Source organism: Sturnira hondurensis, unplaced genomic scaffold (genome assembly GCF_014824575.4).
Source record: "Sturnira hondurensis isolate 20B ecotype Veracruz unplaced genomic scaffold, ASM1482457v3 Scaffold0011378, whole genome shotgun sequence".
Lineage (NCBI taxonomy): Eukaryota > Metazoa > Chordata > Mammalia > Chiroptera > Phyllostomidae > Sturnira > Sturnira hondurensis.
Window position 1 is genome coordinate 1,552,412 of NW_028084009.1, and position 21,042 is coordinate 1,573,453.

The window sequence follows — 21,042 nt, forward strand, 5'->3', positions numbered from 1 at the left end:
AAACGTGTAAAGTTTTTAATCATACAAACAAATATGTAAATTCATTCTTTAAAAGAAAAAGGCTACAGTCCTTTTTTGACCACTAATGCATACTGTACTTTGTCATAAAAAGGAATTAAATTGGCTTAAACTAAGAGCGACTATAGTTTATCATCTAAGTGGGTGCACTTTTGAGAGAGTGGGTGTGCTCGCGTGCCACGCCGACTGGCAGGAAGGAGCTGCCCCGCTCAGTGGCCACGGGGACCGCCCTGTTGAAGGTGCTCTAGCAGAATGGCTTTCAAACGGTTTTGGAACTGTGACCCTCAGTGAGAAACACCCTGACCACTGCGATCTCACACACAGGTGTGTGGAGGGGGGCACGTGTGCATATACACGTAGAATTGAACGTTTCACAAGGCAAATATTACAGGGAAAATGCTCTGGTTTCCTAGTGTGTTTTTTAAAACGTTTAACAATAAACATCCAAACACCATTTTCAGATGCACTATTCGAAGAACACATTTGAAACACTTTGCTTTCCACCTGATAGATTTGCCATGGAAAAATATTAGTATTTTTTTTCCTGAGGTGGGGAAAACACTATTTCTTGCTTTCTTTTTTTATTTTATTTTGAAATAATCAAACCTAGGAGAGAGCTTCATGAAAAGTACTGTTTGCACCCTTCACCCGGGTCATACCCCATATGCTTTACATAGTCTTTCCTGAAACACCTGGGAATCCATTGCCAAGGTCATCGCCCCTGAACCCCAACAGGCAAGCATATGCTTGCATTTCCTAAGGACAAGGACATCCTCTTCATACATTTTCTTATAGAAGCATGGTTCTGCTGTCAAATTTAAAAAATTAATATAGATAAACTATATAGACTCTCACCACTTGTCCCCATAATGTCCTTTAGAGAAATGGTCCCCTTTATCCAGGACCCAGTCCAGAGTCACGTATCACATTTGGATATCACATCTCTTGGGTCTCCTTTAATCTGGAATAATTCTTCAGTTTTTCCTTTTTTTAAAGATTTTTAAAATTGAGTTTTAGGGGTGGAGGGAGAAAGAAAGAGAGAGAAACATAGATGTGTGAGAGAAACATCGACTGGTTGCCTCTTTCATGCCCTCAACTGGGGACCTGCCCACAACCCAGGCATGTGCCCTAACTGGGAATTGAACCGGGGACCTTTTGGTTCCTAGGTCAGTGCTCCACCCACTGGGCCATAACAGCCAGGGCCTCAATTTTTCTTTATCTTTCATAATATTGATGTTTTTGAAAAGTAAAGACAAATTGTTTTGTAGGGTGCCCATTCATTTGGATTTGTTTCCTCATCATTAGATCTAAGTTATGTTTCAGGCCAGAATGGTATGTAGACGATATTATGTCCTCACCATCACTTTATTTCTGCACGGTTGGTGTTAAGCACTTTCTGAAGGGGAGAAACCGTCTTGCATTCTTGTGCGTTGTCCAACATTCTAATTTTTCTGACGCCGGCAAAACACCAACATTTGTTCTACGTCTTCAATTGTTTTCTAACTGAAGAAAGAACAGGAAACGTGGTGAAATGGCACGGGTACTCTTTTCAGCGTCACTTGCTTCACTGCCTTTCTGGGCCCAGTGATATTCGCTCTGGCGCTGAAGGAAAATCCCCGAAGGAAGTCTCCTCGTGGCCGTGGGCACGTGCTTAGTGCCCACGGGAAGCTTCTGCCTCAGGGTTCTTGGGAGGCCGAGTAAAGCCAGCCCCAGCTGCACCGATAGAAAGGATGCCCAGGCTCACGGAGCTGCAGGGGTCGTCGGGCTGGGACTGTGACACGCAGACTGCGTGTGGCAGGCTGCCTGGTAGACCTCCGGGCATTAGTGGGAACGCCCTGTATCTGCTCAGCCCAGACAGGACGGTCGTCCTGAGGCTGCTGCATGTTTGAGATGTGGCTAAGGCCGCACGAGACCAGTGGCTACTCTGTTTTACAGCACCAGCTCGAATTTCCTCATTTTTTGCTTTGCTTTTCTCCGTTTGAAGAAATTTGGTAATCGGCTCTTTTCTCAGGCCAGTTACCCTCTTGTGGTGCAGACATGGCCTCCAGCAACTCAGTGTACATTGCATCATTTTTTTTTAAAGACCTTATTCATTTATTTTCAGAGACGGGGGAGGGAGGGCGAAGGAGAGGGACAGACATCGATGTGTGAGAGGAGCATCCCACAACCCGGGCGTCAAACAGACAACCCAGCCCACTGCGCCACACCCACCAGGGCTCAACGGCTCACCCAGCGGGAGACCCCCGACCCTGCCCACACTGATCACAACCAATCCTCAGAGCCGGCTCCCTCTGGCTCTGTCTGGGTCGTGGGCCCACGTGGGGGCTGGGTTGGCAAGGGGCGGCTCCCCAAAGGCCAATCAGAGAAGCGGGGTGCTGTGACCACCCCGAAGTCGGTGCAGTGGTTGGCACATGCAGCTTTGATTCCTAAGTATCGGGGCATCCATTTTTCAGAAAGGGGGGAGTTAAATGCGCAAAGTCCGATCGGAACAAAAGAAAACAGCAGGCCTCTGTCAAAGGAAAATGGCGAAGGTGGAAATGTTCTGAATTGGAGAGGAAAGTTTAAATTTCATCAGAATAACACTTGGACCTGTGTTTCTGGGTATTGTTGTTGATTTTGATTTTATTTAACTAGATCTGATACAAGTCTATATAGAATATATAAATGTGCCCTGGCTGGTGTAGTTCAGTGGATTGAGCACGGGATTGTGAACCAGAGGGTGGCTGGTTCGATTCCCAGTCAGGGCACATGCCTGAGTTGTGGGCCAGGTCCCCGATTGGGGAGCACATGAGAGGCAAGCACACATTGGTGTTTCTCTCCCTCTTTCTCTTCCCCCTCTCTCTGAAAATAAATGAATACAATCTTTTAAAATAAAAAAAAATATGTAAATCCAATAGAAACTTCAATCTGAAATAGCAGAAAGTTCAAACGTTATTACTTTTGAATTACAGCGATGAGGGTCACAGGTCTTAGAGCAAGGAGTAAATTCAAATTTTCCGAGGAGCCAGAGTGGGCAGGGTAGGGGGCGCTGGTGACTCAGGGTCTCTCCCTCTCCCCCTCTCTCTGCCCGGCGCCCATTGCGGCCACGGGGGTGTTTAGGCCCAGTGCTGTGAGCCCTTCCGCCTTTTCAGAAAATGTCAAATATCCAGAATTGCACGTTGAACAACCTGATTTTTTTTAACGTTTAAACTTTATTTTCAATTGTAGTTGGCATACACTATTACGTGAGTTTCAGGTGTCCACCATTGTGACTCAACATTTACATGCCTTACGAAGTGATCATCGAGATAACTCTAGTTGCCCTCGCCCGTCACTGCACTAGTTACTGTTGACTCCGCCCCTGTGCTTTACACGCCCATGACTTAGTTTATTGCTGTGTCTCTTTATCCGCCCCCCTTTTCTGTCTCAGCCCTTCCCCCACCCCTCTGGCCACCATCAGTTTGATCTCTGTATTGATGAGTTTGTTTCTGTTTCGTTTTGCTTATTCATTTTTTTCAGATCCCACATATAAGGGAAATCATACAGTATTTGTCTTTTTCTTGCTTCACTTACCATAATGTTCTCTAGGTTTATCCATGTCATTGCAAATAGCAAGACTTCCTTCTTTTTTATGGCTGAATAATAGCCCATTGTGTGTATGTATCACATCTTTATCCATCATCTGTTGATCGGCACCTAGGTTGCTTGCAGATCGTGGCTGTTAAAATTAATGCTTCTGCGAACCTAGGGGTGCTTATATCTTTCATATTATTTTGATTTTCTTTGGCTGTATACCCAGGAGTGGAATTGCTAGGTCATATGGTAGTTCTAGTTTTAATTTTTTGAGGAATCGCCATACTGCTTTCCACGTTGGCTGCACTCATTTACAATCCCACCAACAGTGCACGAGGGTCCCCCGTTCTCCACATCCTCCACAGCCCCTGTTTGTGACTTTCTGTTCATAGCCATTCTGATGGGTGAAGTGGTTTCTCACTGTGGTATTGATTCACGTCTCCCTGAGGACCAGTGATATTAAGCATCTTTTCGTATGTCTGTTGGCCATCTGTGTGTTTTCTTTGGAAACATGTCTGTGGAGGTCTTCTGTCCATTTTTTAATTGGATTCTTTGGTTTTGATGCTGAGTTTTATGAGTTCTTTGTATATTTTGTATATGAAACTCTATCACAGGTATCATTTACAAATATTTTTCCCCATTCCCTTGACCTTTTTGTCTTCATGGTTTCCTTTGCTGTGCAAAAGCTTTCTGGTTTGATATGATCTCGTTTGTTTATTTTTGCTTTTGTGGCCTTTGCCCAAGGAGCTAGAGCCCCCAAAATTGCTAAGACCAAGGTCAGTAAGTTTACTGACTATGTTTTCATTCAGGGCATTTATGATTTCAGGTCTTGCATTTACATCTTTAATTCATTTTGAGTTTATTTTTGTATATGGTGTAAGGAAGTGGTCCTGTTTCGTTTTTTGCATGTATCTGTCCAGTTTTTCCAACACTATTTATTGAAGAAACTGTCTTCTCTTCCTTGTATAGTCTTACCCTAGATTAATGAACCATATAAGCCTGGGTGAACCATTCTGATTTTTAAAGATCTCATTTATTTATTTGTTTTTTAAGATTTTATTCATTTATTTCTAGAGAGAGGGGAAGGGAGGGAAAAAGAAAGGGAGAGTAACATCAGTGTGTGTTTGCCTCTCACACACCCCTTACTTGGAACCTGGCCCACAACCCAGGCATGTGCCCTAACTGGGAATTGAACCAGCGACCCTTTGGTTCACAGGCCGGTACTCAGTCCACTGAGCCACACCAGTCAGGGCCCATCTGATTTTCTAAACAACTCATGGGACAGAGCACACAGACGCGCTGGCCACAGCTGGCCTGCAGGCTGCCAGTTTGCCACCTGTGGTCTCAGAAGTGCAGGGACCACCAACTGTCAGCGGCTCGAATTGCCCCGCTGTGAAACTGTCCCCTCAAAGGAGGTGGCATAGGTAATGTGAGGGTGCATAGGTAATGTATATAAAAGGGTGGGGACAGGGCCCCAAGGACTAGTAAGTGCTCAGTGAACGTGAGCTGTTCTGTCCATTTTACCGGGAGACGACCGAGACCCAAAGGGATTGTCCAAGGCAGTCTCCTAACCCCGCGTGACCCCGAAGTGTTGTCCCCAGATCGAAGCCCCTGGGTGCGTGTTGGAGGTGCAGATGCTCGAGCCCCGCCTCCCTCCCACTGGACAGAATCCCTGCTGACGGGTTCCGGTGCGATGCATTTTAACAAGATTCCCCATGCCCGCGGAAGTTTGGGAGGTGCTCCAACCCGACCCACTGCTCTGTGTCCCTCCTTCGCCCTCAGCAGAACTGCCTCAATAAGCATGGCGCATCCTTTCTTCTAGAATTCGTGAAGACATAGGAAAAGCCTTCTCGTCGCCCCCTGGCGTACTGTCAGCTCTCGCGGCCACAGTGAGCTTCAATCCCCAGCCCCCTTGTGCAGAGGGTCCCACTTCCTAAATCACAATTGCACTTCGGTTGCAATACCCGCCCCCGCCCCCGCCCCGCCAAATCATTATAGGTGTGCAGACAGTAAGGCTCTGAAAACTGCAGGCTGGATTTTTGTGCTGGCTTATCTGAAAAAAAAAAAGAGGAGAAAGGCTGGGGTGGACTAGTAGTACCACCCGCAGATGGTATCAGGGTAGCATTCCTGCTCCATTCCGTCTCCTCGCAATGCGGCCGACGACAAGGAAGTCGCCTCCGCGGCATTGTTTCTGACCAGGACCTGAAGCGGGGTTGCGCTCAGATGACACGGCGCTGTGCTGATAGGACATCCGCAGCGCTCTGTTCCCAGGCTTTCTGCCCTGCCCAGGCCAGCGAGTCCTGAGTCTATGGCAGGTAGCAAGCTGCACAGCAGGTTTTTTTCTAACGTTCCCAGAGCGCCCCAGCTGCCGTCTCAGGTATGTACCCAGGTGACTCAGGCAAAACTCTGCAGGCTTAGAGGCTCAGAAACGAAATCATTAACCTGGCAAATTCTTGCGGAGCATGAGTAAAAGGAAGCTCAAAGGAGAGAGTGTTAGAATGTGGGCGTCCGACAATGTCAGTGACCATGACCGCAGGGGAGCAGCAGGCCTGAACTGTGTGGCTGCTCAGGTGCACCAGTGACTAACCCCGGCAGCCCCTGGTATCGGAGACTCTCCAAGGAGCCACTCTTGGGAGCAACAGTCCACATGCGTTAACTTACAGACAATGTAGGTTTCATTTCATCGACTCTGGCAAATGCAGAAAAATGTGGGAAAGGCTTCTTGGCTTAAAAACACACATGCTTTTTAAATATTTTACTTATTTGTTTTTAGAGACAGGGGAAGGGAGGGAGAAAGGGGGAGAAAAACATCCATGCATGGCTGCGTCTTACATCCCACCCGGAACAGCCTGCAACCCAGGCATGTGTCCTGACCGGGAATCGAACCGGTGACCCTTCACCCCACAGGATGATGCTCAATCAACTGAGCCACACTAGTCAAGGCACCTAAACACAACTTTTAACTAATTGACTGTACGTTGGGTATTTGCATTCCCCCCCCCCCCCACACACACACAGACAAATCTGGTCTGCCTGAATGTGAAGTTAATGCCAGACAACATTGGAAAAATATTCCAAGCAAATCTCACCAAAAAAAAAAAGGCCCTTGTAATAATTTTTCCATCCCCCATGGAAGGTAACAGTAAGACCTTTGCAATGAAACCTTTTCAATTCAGCTGTGACACTTGAGGGCTTTCCTATGGACCTGCCCTTCCTCCACCCCCAGAGCGCCTTGGCAGGGGTTCGCCAGTCCCGTGCCCGCTGGGGCTGGCAGGTACCTCCACCAGCCAAGCAGACAGGGCCAGGGGAGCGTGAGGAAATAAACGGTAAAGGGAGGAGAGCCAGGCAAGGAGGCAGAGTGGCTGGGAAGGTGGCCAAACAGCGCCAGGCTGAATGGGCCGCATCGGTTCCCTACAGCTCCTCCAGTATCCTTTCTGTCCCTTCCCGCTCGCTGCGTGGCTACCAGGCGAGCACAGGAGCCGTTGGCCAGGACGGCACCAAGAATCCGTACATGTTCGTTTTAAAAACAGCGTGCTAGGTAGAGCAACATGTTCGTGATTTTGAGGGATGACCGATTTGATGCAGAAGGTGTGTCCCTCAGTCAAGGTATGAAGTTGAAGTTCAGCTTCTCAAGTTGATCCCTTATTTTAATCATGGTTGGTTTTTCCTCTCTAGAAGCATTTGTGTTTGAGTGCTTGTGGCCCTTGTAGAGTGAAGGAACAATGACAAGATTGATGATGCCTATGATGTGGGCATGCTCTTTCTTTCCTCTTTTAGCTCTAGGAAGACAAACACTGGTTAAGGATGGATAAAATATTTAACAGCGGCCATGCATAATTTATTCCTAAGCTGATGCCCACTTCCAGCCCATGGGTTCGCTAGCAATTAGAGCTTCTCAGAACATCGAACCACCGTGTCTCCCTGGCAAAGTGACATTGTGCTTATTTTTACTCTTTTCTTCCTAAGGCTAATTGTTTCTACATTTTCCTGTTGGAGCACTCCTTCCTTGATGTTGTTTTCATCAATAGGCAACAAAAGTAAAAAACTGTAGCCCTGGCTGCTGTGCCTCAGTAGATTGAGTGCCGGCCTGTGAACAAAGGGGTCACCGGTTCGATTCCTAGTCAGGGCACATGCCTGGGTTGCAGGCCGGGTCCCTGGTGGGGGGTCCATGAGAGGCAACCACACATTGATGTTTCTCTCCCTCTCTTTCTCCCTTCCCCTCTGTCTAGAAATAAAGTCTTTTTTTTAAGTAAAATTTGTAGGCACGTATACATACATATATATGTGTACATATACATATACACACATACATACATGAACTGGGTCTTAGAGTTCACTCTGAGCCTCAGAGACATACTTGGGAAGGAGAAAACTATTGGTGTATATAAATGTTGCTTATGAGAAGTAGACTACTTAAGAAGATGTGTGTCCACTGAAGTAATATAGGATTTCAGGAGACACTTTAGAAGAACTGTATGTAAAAGTAAAAAGCCATGCCCTCACTGGTATGGCTCAAAGCCACCCCCGCCCTGCCCAGTGTGGCTTAGTTGGTTGAGCGTCATCCTGTTAAAGCAAAAGGTTAGATTCCTCCTGGTCAGAGCGCATTCCTGCCTTGCAGGTTTGGTCCCTGGTTGGGGTGCAGGCAAGGGGCAACCGATCCGTGTTCCTTTCCCTCCCCCACTCTAAAAATGAAATCTTTAAAAAAAAAAAAGCCATTCCCAAAAGCACTATTCAGAGATAACCATCCTTAAGTTTTTTGGTCCACGTGCATATTGATGTATATTACCTAACGTGTATTTGGGCGAAGACAGGATCATGGCCTCCATATAAATTATTCTGAAGTTTGCTTTCTTCAGAGGACGAAGTCTTGCGAATGGCTTCGCTCTGCATCACACGTCGTGGTTCTGTGGCGTCACTTCACAAGCGGACCGGCACTTTCTGACACCCATTCCCTGCCGGTGGCTCTTTCCGTTTTCTTCCTGATCACACATGGGGCTATGACAGATGGCTTTGTAAATACATCCTTTTATCCTTCACCCAGTTATTTCTTTAGGGTGCGTTCCCAGAAAAGGAATCATCAGGTCACAGCACATCCCTTTTTTTGGAACCCATTTCCTTCTGGAAAGGTTCTAATTTACAGCCTGACCAGGGGTGTGTGTGAGTCATTTCCCCTCCCAACCAGCTAACGTTTTACTCTCAGATTCTGCCTGTTTCATAGTGCTGGGGTGGGAGGTTGGGGGGGGGGGGCGGGGAGGGCATGTCATTATTTTACTTTGCGTATCTTGATTAGTCCAAAAGTTTTTTTATTGTTTATTGTATTTCTTTTTTCATTAGCTTCTCTATTTGAGTCCTTTGCACACCATTTAAGATATCGAAGTATCCCGGGCTGGTGTAGCTCAGTGGATTGAGCACGGACTGGTGAACCACATGATCTTGGTTCGATTCCCAGTCAGGGCACATGCCTGGGTTGCAGGCCAGTTCCCAGCAGGGAACTCATGAGAGGCAACCATACATTGATATTTCTCTCCTTCCCTTCCTCTCTAAAAGATAAATAAGTAAAATCTTAAAAAAAAAAAAAGAAATTGAGGTATCAGTCTTTTCTTAATACATAGAAGTGTTATATATATTAAGGAAATCAACCTAAGGCTATCACTTTTCCTAATTATAGTTACTGCTTCTTACTCTGTGTGTCATTGGCGTTTCTATTTATTGTGTAGGAATTTCTTAGTTTCTATAGTGAAATCCTTTTTTCTTTTCTCCAATTGTTTCCCTTTCAACTTCTATATATCTTTTCCCAGATTTTATCCAGAGTACTATACTTTTATGATTTCTTTATTCTTAAATATTTAATCCATCTGAAAATTATTTGGCCCTCAGGTAAAAGTTCTGATTTAAAAAAAAAAATTCTCCATGAATTGTTCTAGCGTTGTATGTTGAATAAGACTCTACTTTCTCATTGAATTGAAGTTTCACCTTTGTCATTTACTAACTTCTCAGATGTTCTTGGGTTTGTTTGGGCCAAATCATTATGATTTGTTGATCCATTTGCCCACTTTGGAACCATTTCATACGGAAGCTTTGAACTATATTTTAGTGCCTAGAGAGCAAATCCTCTCCTTGCTCTCCCCTTGTCCTTTATATTTTACAAAACTAGTTATTTAAATGATAAACAAATTCATGTGGCTCAGGCAGGCCCCGTGGCAGGGCCTGGACCTGGGAGAGGCCAGCAGGAGCCCAGGACCCTTCCTGCAGAGAGGGGATCAGTTCCCAGGGGCCCCACGGAGCGAGGCCCCTCACAGTTTGTACTTAAGTACCTCTCTTACGGGGTTCCCATTTGCAATTTAGGGTTCAAAAGGAAAGCAGTGTGAAACATACTGGCAAGGTAGGGCCAGGTCTTTGAACTTCACTCAGTGAGCACTGGAGAGCCACAGAAGAATTATAAGCAAGAAGAAGGACGACCAGTATGGGCTTTGGGAGGTCAGGGAAAAGAGTGGGCTGCTTAGGGCTTTTCCAATAGGCCAGGCTGGGGCTAGGGAGGCGGCCACAGGAACCCAAAGGGGGTTATCTTGGTGTGGGTAGCAGGTACGGACTTGGGTTCTGGAATCAGCCTGTCCAAGTTCAAATCCTGACTTTTCCACTTGGTCATTAGGATCCTGGTGGAGCAATCGAACCTCACCACCTCTCGGTTTTCTCATCTGTAAAATGGGCATCACAACAGGGCCAGTCTGTGTGGTGGAGTTTCAACGGGGCCATCCGTGTGAAGAGTTGAGAACAATGCCTGCCACACAGTGGGCTCTCAGATCACATTAGCAATGAAGACCGATGTAGAGGCCAGGGGACCGCAAAATCGTGGTGCCTCCAGAATTAAGCACGCGCAGGTACAGTGTGCACATTAGAAGCGCCTGCAGGATCTCTTAAAGCTCCCCAAACCAAGCCACACCTTAGACCTATTAAATCAGTCTCTGAAGTGGGGTCTGGCCATCATGGTTTTCTGGAAGTTTCCCAGGAGTTTCCAACATGCAGCTGAGCTCAGGAATCGTTGCTAATCTAGAACCTTGTGTGCCTGAAGCCTGGGCCGGAACTGACCTTGACGAGACCCGGGCAGGCCACCATTTCGCAGCAGGAGGTGAAGCCAGATGGCGTGGAGGTGGAAGGGTGTGTGACCTCGGGGTCCAGCGGGGGCTTGTCGGGGATCCTGGGGCCTTGAGGGCCCGGCGGTCACTAGCACCCACCCCAGGCTGGGACGGAAGCTGCCGCCCCTCAGTCCGCACTCTTGGGCGACTCCGGAGCAGGAGGCCGGAGCAGCAGCTCTGAGCTGGGCTTGGGCGCCAGGGGGAGCTCGCGGGGACCGCTAGGGCTCCATCCCCGCAGCTGGTTCAAACTGGTTTGGGCAGGGTGCGGCCTAGGCAGGCTGCATTCCGGGCCTCAGGCTTGCAGTCTGCTCCACCGTCTCCCCAGGATCTGGGGCCCGAAGCAGGGCACTGGGGCATGGGCCAACATGCTGAGGGACCGGGAGATTAAGAAAAATTCATTCCTCTGTTTAAAATCATTCATTTCGCTTCCCAAGGGGGTCCCTGGCTAATGGCGGCAGTAAAAGGAAGCCCCCGCAGGTGGGGGTTCCCCTTGACCTTGCTGTGCATGGGACTCAGCTGCAGAGCGTTAAGAACGCGAGTGCCCAGCTCTCCAAAGATGCTGGTGCACACAGACAGTTGGGGCAGGGCTCTGGGCATCTGTATTCTTAGCAAACTGTTTCTAAGGCACTTGGGGGGGGGCGGGGGAGGGGAGACTAGAAACAAAGTGACTGTTCGCTGGCCAACTTGGCCCAGGGAGTGAATCACTGAGATGCTTGGGAAGGGCCCGGATCCCTTCCCAGACGCCCCTTCTCCAGGGGCAAGGGGGCCTGGGCAATCTGTGCCCTCAGCTCACATCCCAGGCTTTTTGTTTTGTTTTTAATGAGTCGTTGGGGGCATTTAAAAAGTTTAAATAGTATAATCAGTATCAGCAGAAGAAATAAAACCTTGCGATTGTAACTGAGCCCTCTCTCATACCCTGCCCCAACCCCACCTCCCACCACCAGTACCCACCCGCTTTCCTGACTGTGGCACGTCATTCTCAGGCACAGCTTTATCCTCTCACTCCATATGTCTGTATCCGTAAACAATATACAATGTGTCTGCGCATGTTTTTCAAACTTTATGTTAATGGCCGCGCGCCCTACGGAGCCTTCGGTAACTTAGCGCTGTTTTTGAGATCCATCCATGGGGGAAGTTTGCCGTGCTCGAGGCTGAGCTGAGGCCCCCGCTGGGCTTTTCTGAGGGAGGGCCTCCGCCAGCCTGCGAGGCCGAGGGTCTGAGCGCCACTCCCGGGTGTGTGTGTGTGATGATGCGTGGAAGGACTCCGCATCAGGAAGGTCAGCACAGTAATGAGTGGCCAAGTGCAGGTTCAGTGAGTTCCTATCAAATCCTTTCCCCAAGCACCTGAGGCCCAAGTCTTTGCCAAGAATTTTGTGGAAAATGACTCTGGCCCGAAGGCCTGAATGTTCGGGCGGGGAAGTGGAGACATTAGCTGTGGGCAGCTGCGAAAGTGGAAATTGTGCAATGAGGGCTTACCCAGAGGGCAGACCAAGCTTGTGCTCGCGCCCCCTCCCTCGGGTCGTGAGATAAACTATACATTCAGATTTAACTTGAGGGGGATACGCGACGTCCAGTCGCGTATATATATATTATATATATATATGTAATATATATTATATATACGTAATATATATAATAATATGTATATTATTTGCAACGCTAAGCCGAGCCCAAGTTTTAAAAACGACTTTAATATTTTATAAGAAAAGTCGTCGTAGGAAAAGCGAGAAGTCTAGACCCCGCACTGCTTTACCTTATTCAGTATTCATCATTAGCGTTGCTCTCGGGGGTGCACCCCACTCTTGCAGCCTCTAAAGGGTTTGGACGAGCCTCCTATGGGGGGTTAAGGGGTCACATTTAGCGCGCTTAAGAGATGTCTGGGGAGCTTATATCGAAAGCCGCCCCAGCGAGGAAGAGGACCGCCACGCCCACATTCCCCGATTTCCAGGACTCCCCCCGCCTGGCGCCAACCAGAGGCTGAAGGGAGGAGGGCCTTGGGGGCGGGGACTTCGGTCTTTAAACGAAAGGACCCTTTAGGGGAGCGGCTCTCTATCCTGGGCACACGCTGGCTCACCCGCCGAGCTTTAAAAACAACCCGTGCCCAAACCCCACCCCCAGGGGTTCTGGCTGTAGCGGTCTGGGAGGAGGCCTGGCCTCCTGACTTCTAAAAGCTCCCCAGGACGTTACCTTCGCTCCGCTGGATTCCAATAAAAGGGGGCTGTTTACACCCATCAAATTCAGATGTACAGCGTCTGGCAGAAGTAAGGCCTGCTTGAGTGTGGTTGGTAGGGTAATGATACGGGTGTAATAATGTATAGTTTTAATTCGAACATTTCGCCTAAAATGTCAGAGGGCGTGCTTGAGTGTGATGTTATGTTACAGATTGCATGCTTATGATTTTGGAATAAAAAGGCGTTATTTGTGCCAGACCCTGTATGTTGAAATCTCCTGACGAACTTCAAAAATACCTACGCCCAGGTACCTACGCCCAGGTTTCCACCCAAGACTGTGTGTGGCCCGGATTTTTGGAAGTTTTATAAGAGCCCCAGGAGGTTGCAATCCGCGGGCGAGGTTGAGAATCTCTTGTTTACCTGGTAAAGCGAGGGCCGGGCGCAGTGAGCAACGCACACCACTGGGTGGCGCTGCCCACTCGGCAGGCGCTTCGGAGGGCGTGGGCCGCAACCTCCGCGGGCGCACCTGACCTGCCTCCGCCAGGCGGGCCGCGGGGCATGCGGTTGGCCGGGGGCGGGGCTCCGAGGCCGGGGTACACTGACAGGCTCCCCGACAGCCTCCGCCGGCTGGACCCCACCGCGCTCCCGATGCTCCTTTTGGACCGCGACCGGCCGGAGCCCATGCGCTCCGAGGCGCACGAGCTCGCGCTCTTCCTGACCCCGAAGCCTGGGGCCGAGGTAGAGGACGGGGACGTGGAAGGGCGGGAGGCGTGTCTCGGGGTTAAGGGGTTCGGGGCTCGCACGCCCAGGGGGGGAAGTGGACGGGTGCGGGCTCCCAGTGCGCTGATACCCCGACCCAAATCCTCAGCTTCCCGCTAGCATCCTCTCGCACCCCGCCGGAAGCGCTCCGGGCCAGGAGCAGGGGCGCGAGGATCCCCCTTTTCGCGGAGCAGTGACTCCTTGGCGCTACCCAAATATGCGCATCAGGTCGCGCCAACTTCCCCTTCCAGCCAACGCCGCCCCCGGGGACCCAGACTGGGCTCCCATCCCCACCCAAGACCCGCCAGCTTCGGCCCGGAGCTGCTGCCCTTTGCCCGGCTGGGCCCTGGGGAGGCCGACCCCCTGCCTCGGGCACTGAGCCGCTGGGCTCGGAGCTGTTTGTCCGGCGCCGGCAAGGAGGCAGACGGGCTGTGTCTGTGCGGGGACCCACCCGGTCTCGGTCCCGTCTGTTGCTAGGAGGGAAAATACCCCGTCTCTGCCTGTACTTACTATTTTAAACGCACAGAATAAAAAGGAGATCTAAAACTAGACCCTTCTTCCAGCGGAAGCCAATCTGTTGACAGTGCCGTGAAAAAGTTACCCAAGGCCACAAGGAGTTATTTAGGTAGAACTAGAAATTTATTCTCTTTTTAAATCTCAAAAGCAATGCAGAAGTATAGAAGATGAAGGATGAGCGTCCACTCCCCTTTGACTCCTGCCTGGATCCTAGGTCCCTGAGATAACCGTCAGTAAGAGTTTGCAAACATTTTTTAAAAATATATACAAACGTGGGCATGCCTATTAATAACAGTAAATAATCATCTTTATATAAAACTCCCCTTGATACTGTAATACCGGTCTACAACTTGATTTTCTTCACTCAAACAGCATAAACAAATGGGGGCGGGGGTAACTGCTAAGGATAAAGTATGAATAGTGTCTTTGCAGGGTGATGAAAATATCCTGGAATTAGTGGTAATGGTTACACAACTCTGCGAATGTACTGAAAACCACCGAATTGCGAATTCTTAAAAGGGCGAATTTTATGGTATGTGAATGGTATCTCAATCTTTTAGAATAGTATGTCCAATGGAAGTCTAGTCTGAGCCACAAATGTGAACCATCCACGTAATTTTAAATGTTCCAAGAGCCGCGTAATAAAGGAAAAAGAGACAGGTGCAATTACTTTTAATCGTGCAAAGCAATAGTATTGTGCATCCAGTATATCATGTCAGCATGCCATCCAGGTAAAAAACATTGAAAGAGATTGTTACATGCTTCTCATTGCACCAAGTTTTTGAAATCAGGCTGTTAACTTACAACGCATCCCAGTTGGGACCGGCCACAGTGTAAGTGGTTCATAGTCATCTGCGGCTGGTGGCTTCCCCAGGAGCATGTGGGTCTGCATCATTCTTTGGCTTCCTGGGATCCCGTAGTTAAATAAGTCACTCCTATTCCATGGGCACACGGTGTGCAGAGGCGTGCTGAACTCTGTTTGTGACCCATGCACTGCACACTGGCAGGGGCCCAGTGGCCAGGAGGTGGTTATGTTGATCACGGAATGAGGGACATCCTACGGGTGTACCGTGACTGATGACCCATGCCCCCAGGGATGGGCATTTAGGCTGTCTACAGATTTTTACTGGTTTAAGTAACCTGAGTGTCTTTTCTGTCCCTTTTCTCTCAGTAGCAAGAGGTCCCTGTGCCCAGTGGCTACTGAGCTCCACTTAGTTCCTATTAGGGACGGCCTTCCGGAGGAACTGTAAGTATTAACTCCATTTTCTCACGCAGGGCTCTCTTTAATGCCGACTCGGGCTGGCTCGTGCTCATTTGTAAGGGCCGTAATGAAGAGCCCAGCTCCCTGTAGCTCCGTGCAGCAATAAACCCACTTCGAGAGCCTGCTGAAGTTTATTTACCCAAAGCAGCAGAAACTATCAGTGGCATCATCTGCAGCCTCTACTTAAAGCCGAATTCATTAGCAGGGCGCTGAGCTGAGGCCGTTTGCAGATGAGTGGGGTGGGGGAGGTCTGGTCTGAGAACAGGCCTGGGCAGCAGGTCCTCCCTGCTGCCTCCCCACTGGCCCTTCTCTTGGATTGCTCTAGGCTTTTACGTGGAGCTGTAGGAGTCTCGGACCAGCCCGCTCTAGGCCTCGGGGTGTCCTGCGGTTCCTGGCCAAGTGGACCTGCTTCAGTGAACACCTCATACCCCTCCTGTGTGGCAGGCACTGAGAATAGCACGGCAGTGAAACACATGAGGGCCCTGCTGTTGTGGGATAGTAGAAACCTCTACATGTGACAGTCCCCACTCTTCCCTATTGTCTCCCCCATACCGAAGCTGGTGTCAGGCATCATTTGCCCTTATGCTTGAACTTTGGATTTTTTTTTTTGTAGTCATAAGAGGAAGGGGAACTATTTTACCAAACCATGTGTCAGAACTAAAGTAGGAAGACATAAATTAGCCAAAGAGGCCCTTGAATTTTAAGAAAAGTGTAGAAGAGGCTGTTTCTTTGTAGAAGCAAAGAACATTCTATTGAGTCCAAACTCAGTGCCTATGGAACCCCGCCTCTCCCTTGTGTCCTGTCCTTGTGACTTGCGGGTCCTCTTGGCATTCACGCATTAGATGTTCAGATGAGAAGCCTGCGGGTAGAGCCGGACACAGTCAACTCCGTCTCCAGCTGTGGTTCTGTACCAATTTGTTCCTTGGTCTTATGGCAGAGGGGCTGTGTGCCAGGCACACTCTGGGCACCGGGGAGAGGCTGGTGCACACCTGAGACAGGTGCGGCGCCTGCTCTCAGATGGCAGACTCATGATGATCAGAGCGACTAAATGATGATAAATGCCATGAGGGAGACATGTGAGGGCTGGGACGGAGACGCAGGGAGGATCGGAAGGAACTTCAGGGCCAAGGTCTGGCAGCACGTGCGTGGCCCGCAGCGGGGAGAACTGCAGAGATGCCAAGTGGGGGGACCTCCGTGATCCAGGGGAAGAGGGGGCAGGGCCGAGCCAGGAGACTGGATCCCATTCTGGAGTCAAGGGTAGAGGCCCTGGTCAGGCAGGGCAGGGTGGGGAGAGGACGGGAGCTCCGGAGCCTCATGGCCTGGGTACAGATCCACGGGAGACGCTTGCCACGTGGTCTGGCCCTCAGTAAGCAGTCTGGGAGCACAGGCTACAACTGCTCACGTGTTCACCCTGCAGATGTGTGTTGAGCAGGTGCAGACACGGTGCCGGGCGTGTGAGGGGCACTCTCGTCCTTAGGGCTCTCAGCCGGAGCAGGTGGGAAGGTGCGGGCGCCTGGTCTGTACTGGCGGTTCTAGGCAGCGTTTGGCAGTGGGTGATGTCAGCCCTTCCCTGGTGCTCAGTGTCACACATTGTCACTCACCAGCATGCCCTCTGCAGGCCTGGACGTCCAGTGGTGACTTTCTGATTCACACACCTGGGGCCAGCAGTAGATTGCAGTGTTTGGTTCGCGGCTGCCAGACCCACGGTCCACATGGAGCCACTGGCTGTCTTAAGCTGCCTCAGGATCTGCGAGTGTGGCAGAACTTTGGCCTGAGTGCTTTTAAACAAGTAAATGGGAGTTGTTTTGCTCTTGAAATAAGTTTTGTTTTATAAAGAAAAACTGTATGCAGATGCCACAGAATCCCAAGGCCCCAGCAGCCAGACGGTGATGAGTGAACCCTGCCAGCCGGGGTCTGCAGCCCCCTACTGCTCTCTGTAGGGGCCACACTGTTCGAGTCTGGGTGCCCTTCCAGGGGGCACGACAGTCTCTTTCCCTCCCCACTTCCCCCCCCCCCCCGCACACTGCATGGTGCTTTCTCACTCAGTATGTCATGGAGATCTTCCCAGATGAGCACACAGAGAGCAGCTGATCGTTTCTGCTACATAGGATGTCGTGGCCTGTCCGAATTGCAATTTCAGTAACCGTTCCTCTATTGACAGGCGTTTAGGTGACATGGAGTCCTTTGCTGTCACGAAGTCTGTCACAGTGAGTATCTCTCTACATACATCATCTTGCATTTCCTCAAGTACGTCTGTAGGATGAACACCGAGTGGGGAAGTGACTGGGTCCCAGGGCACGTGCATTTTAAATTTTGTCCACAGTTGCCAAAGTAACCTTCTTAAGAAGTCAGGGTCAGAGCAAGTGTCTAGTAGAGCAGTCAGCCCTGTCTGGACTCTCAAACCTCTTCTGGGGCCAGGGTGGGAACTCTGGGTTTCCCTACTTTGGGGGCCAAGGAGGAGGGAGTTCCATGTCCCCTGGTTCTAACCCAGGGCCCTGCAGAGAATCCCCTCATTCTGGCCCTCCCAGCCCCTGGGGTCTTTCTGCCACCATGTCAGCCCTTCCATCCTGTGTGTAGACGTGAGGCTGCTTTTCCTGCCGCCCATCAGGCCGGCACAAGGCGGGCACTGGCATCTGAAAGGGCTTTACTTTTGCTGTAAAGGGGCCCTGGGTTGGGGCAGGTGGGGCCACCACACATGCTTTGGGGGAAGCAGGGGTGACATTCCTAATTAATGTGCCCTGGGTGTGAGCAGGTGCCTCGGCCACTGGGCTTGGTTCGTTTTCACCCCCATTGTGAGCTCCTGGCCCAGCCTGGCTGGAGGAAGCTGGGGTCGCCACAGCGCTTGGTGCCGAGCAAAAGCCAAAAACCCACCTGTAACTCCACGTGGCTGCAAATGGGAGCCCTTTGGGGCTGAAACAATGATGCGATTTTAAGAATTCTAAATAGGTGCCAATTTCCAAAAACTGGGAGTTTCACAAAAAAATCCAAGTGTCTGGCCTCTCCAAAACTGTTGGAGTCAAAGGTGTGGGATTCTGGTTGCAAGGCCCCATTCCTGGCCGGGCTGAACGGACCTTGTGGTTTCTGGGGGGGGGGGGGGGTCTCAAGTGTGTGTGTGTGAGTGTGTGAGTGTTTGCAGCGTTACTGTCATATAATTCACATACCATACAGTCCACAAGCTTGAGGTGTGCAATTCAGTGGCTTTTCATGTATTTAGAGTTGCACAACCATCAGCCACAATTGATTTTAGAACGTTTTCTTTTCTTTTTTAAAAATATTTTATTTATTTATTTTTAGAGAGAGGGGAAGGGAAAGAGAAACAGAGGGAGAGAAACATCAATGTGTGTGGTTGCCTCTCATGTGTCCCCTACTGGGGACTTGGCCTGCAACCCAGGCATGTGCCCTGACTGGGAATCGAACCAGCAACCCTTTGCTTCACAGGCCCGTGCTCAATCCACTGAGCTACACCAGCCAGGGCTAGAACATTTTCATTACCCCTCAAAGAAACCCTCTTTCCCCTTGGCTCTCACTCCCCCCACCCCCAGTAATCCACTCTCTGTCTCTACAGATTCGCCTTTTCTGGAAATTTCGTACGTGTTTGTGTTTTAAAGACACCAGTAGACCAGAGGTTTGAAGGCCCCATGTAGCCTGTAGGTGGGTTGGTTTGGCCCACCAGTCAGTGTTTTCAGATGTTTAGGTTAGTTTTGAACGTTTCTGAGTCGAGAGAGTTTGCGTGAATGTCCGGGCCACTGTTCGACTCGGACAAAACAGGGTTGGCACCTTCCCACCTGGAGCAGTCTGCTGCAGCCAAGGAGCAGCCGCCCCCTTCAGACGGGGCAGCGGGTCTCCCTTTGCCACCATCCCCACCCCTCCCTGGGGTCTCTCTGCCTGGAGTGTCACCTGCCACTTGTCCTGCTTGTGTTACCGTGTTTCTTAGAGAAAAGTAAAATGTCCCTGTAAAAAGCAGGAAACTGAAGTCAAGCAGGGTGCTGAGAGCGATTCTTGAGCATAGCCCGCTGCTTTCCTGCCTGGTTTCCGGGGCCCTCTGAGTTGGGGCACCCTCGCCTCCTCCAGGTGCCAGTCACCCCTTCTAGGGGAAGAGCATCGTGCTGAGAGTGACCCAGAGAAAGTCCCGCACTGACCCTCTTCAGCTTCCACGTCCAGACGAGAGAGTCTGAGGGGTTGTGTTCCTGCCGTTTCCAAATGGGGAAACTGAGGCACGGAGACGGTCAGAGATGTTGTTAAGACCACACAGCAGACTCGGCTGCTGTCCTCAGACAGGGGCCCTGTCGGCAGAATGCGCTTCTCCTTCCCCCTCCCCTTGATCATTTTTCCTCCCTCCTCTCTCCCTTTCTTTCTTGCCTGTTCATGGAGCCCTGTATGGGTGACCAAGTGTCAGGTACTGAGCCACCCCAAACCTTAGTGGCTGAGAGCAGCTACCACTTTATGGAGCATGATTGTGCAGGCTGGCGGGGTTGCCCTCCTCCCCATGAGTGCTGAGGGGCTCTCCTCCTCCCATGGTGTTGGCTGAACCTGCTCACGGGGCGCATCCAACTGGCAGCTCGGCCAGACACTGGGAGGGCCAGCAGGGCCTCGCTTACAGGTAGAGCATGGGTGGTATCAGCGGGGGACATCCCAGTTCCCACCTGTCCCCCAGGTGGCCTCCCCAGCGGAGGGCCTGGGCTTCCTCACAGGGCCGTTGTCTTCCAAGAGGGTGACTCAGATGCTGCGAAGTCCCTTGAGGCCAAGACCCAGAGTCACAGAACATCGCTGCGTCCACATTCCACCAGTCAGAGCAAGCCCCAGGCCAGGCCAGCTTCCAGGTGGTCAGGAGTGGGCGCCACTTCTTCATGGGCAAAGTCGTGCTGCACAGAGGCACGTAGGGTGGTGGGCAGATGGAGGGCCGGCTTTAGAAAGAGAAGCACCTACTATGGGCCGGGCATTGATCTAAGCTCTGGGGATACAAAGGGGAATAAAAGAGACCAGTACCCCTGCCCACCAGGACCTTTTACTCCAGTGAGGGGAAATAACAAGAAACAAAGGGAAATACACAGCGCGGTGGTAAAACTAATGAGGAATCGGTTGGGGCAGGACAGGAAGTGGTGGGGAGCGGCAAGGTCAGAAGAGGCCTCACTGAGGGGAGACGTTTGAGCCAAGGAAGCATGGAACGAGCTTTGCCAGTGAAGGGAACAGCAGGTGCAGAGGCCCTGGGGTAGAACACGGCTAGTGTGGTGGGTGGGCAGCAAGAAGCAGGGGATGGGGTTGGAGAGGAGGTAGGGGGTCCAGGTGGTACAGGGAAGGGGGGTACTGCATTTGGCATGACTAAGTGAGGTGGAGAACAGGAGAGAATTTTTAAAAGTTAAAATATAATTCACATAACATAAAATTGACCATTTTAAAGTATATAATTCAGTGTTTTTTAGTCTTTTCACTATGTCGTACAAACACTGCCGTGACCTGATTCCAGAACATTTCTGTCACCCGAGAAAGAAACTCCAGAACCACCAGCCGTCCTTGCCTGTCCCCCCCGTCCTCTCATTTCCCCGGGGGAGGCCATCACCGCCGTCCTTACCCTTCTCTGTGGGTTTGCCTCTGCTGGACACTCGCCTCGAAGGGGTCACGTAACACGTGACTT

At 50.4% G+C, this 21,042-nt stretch overlaps 1 protein-coding gene across 2 annotated transcripts in view; it reads left to right on the plus strand.

The window, feature by feature from the left end:
- The first annotated feature begins 13,395 nt into the window (after positions 1–13,395).
- Positions 13,396–21,042, plus strand: part of BCAS4 (breast carcinoma amplified sequence 4) — a 47,211-nt gene continuing 39,564 nt past the window's right edge. For both annotated transcript variants that reach the window (XM_037059896.1, XM_037059897.1), the window contains exon 1: positions 13,396–13,612. In XM_037059896.1, the coding sequence (XP_036915791.1) occupies positions 13,433–13,612 (180 nt within the window). In that variant the 5' untranslated portion in view covers positions 13,396–13,432. The remainder of the gene's footprint in view (positions 13,613–21,042) is intronic.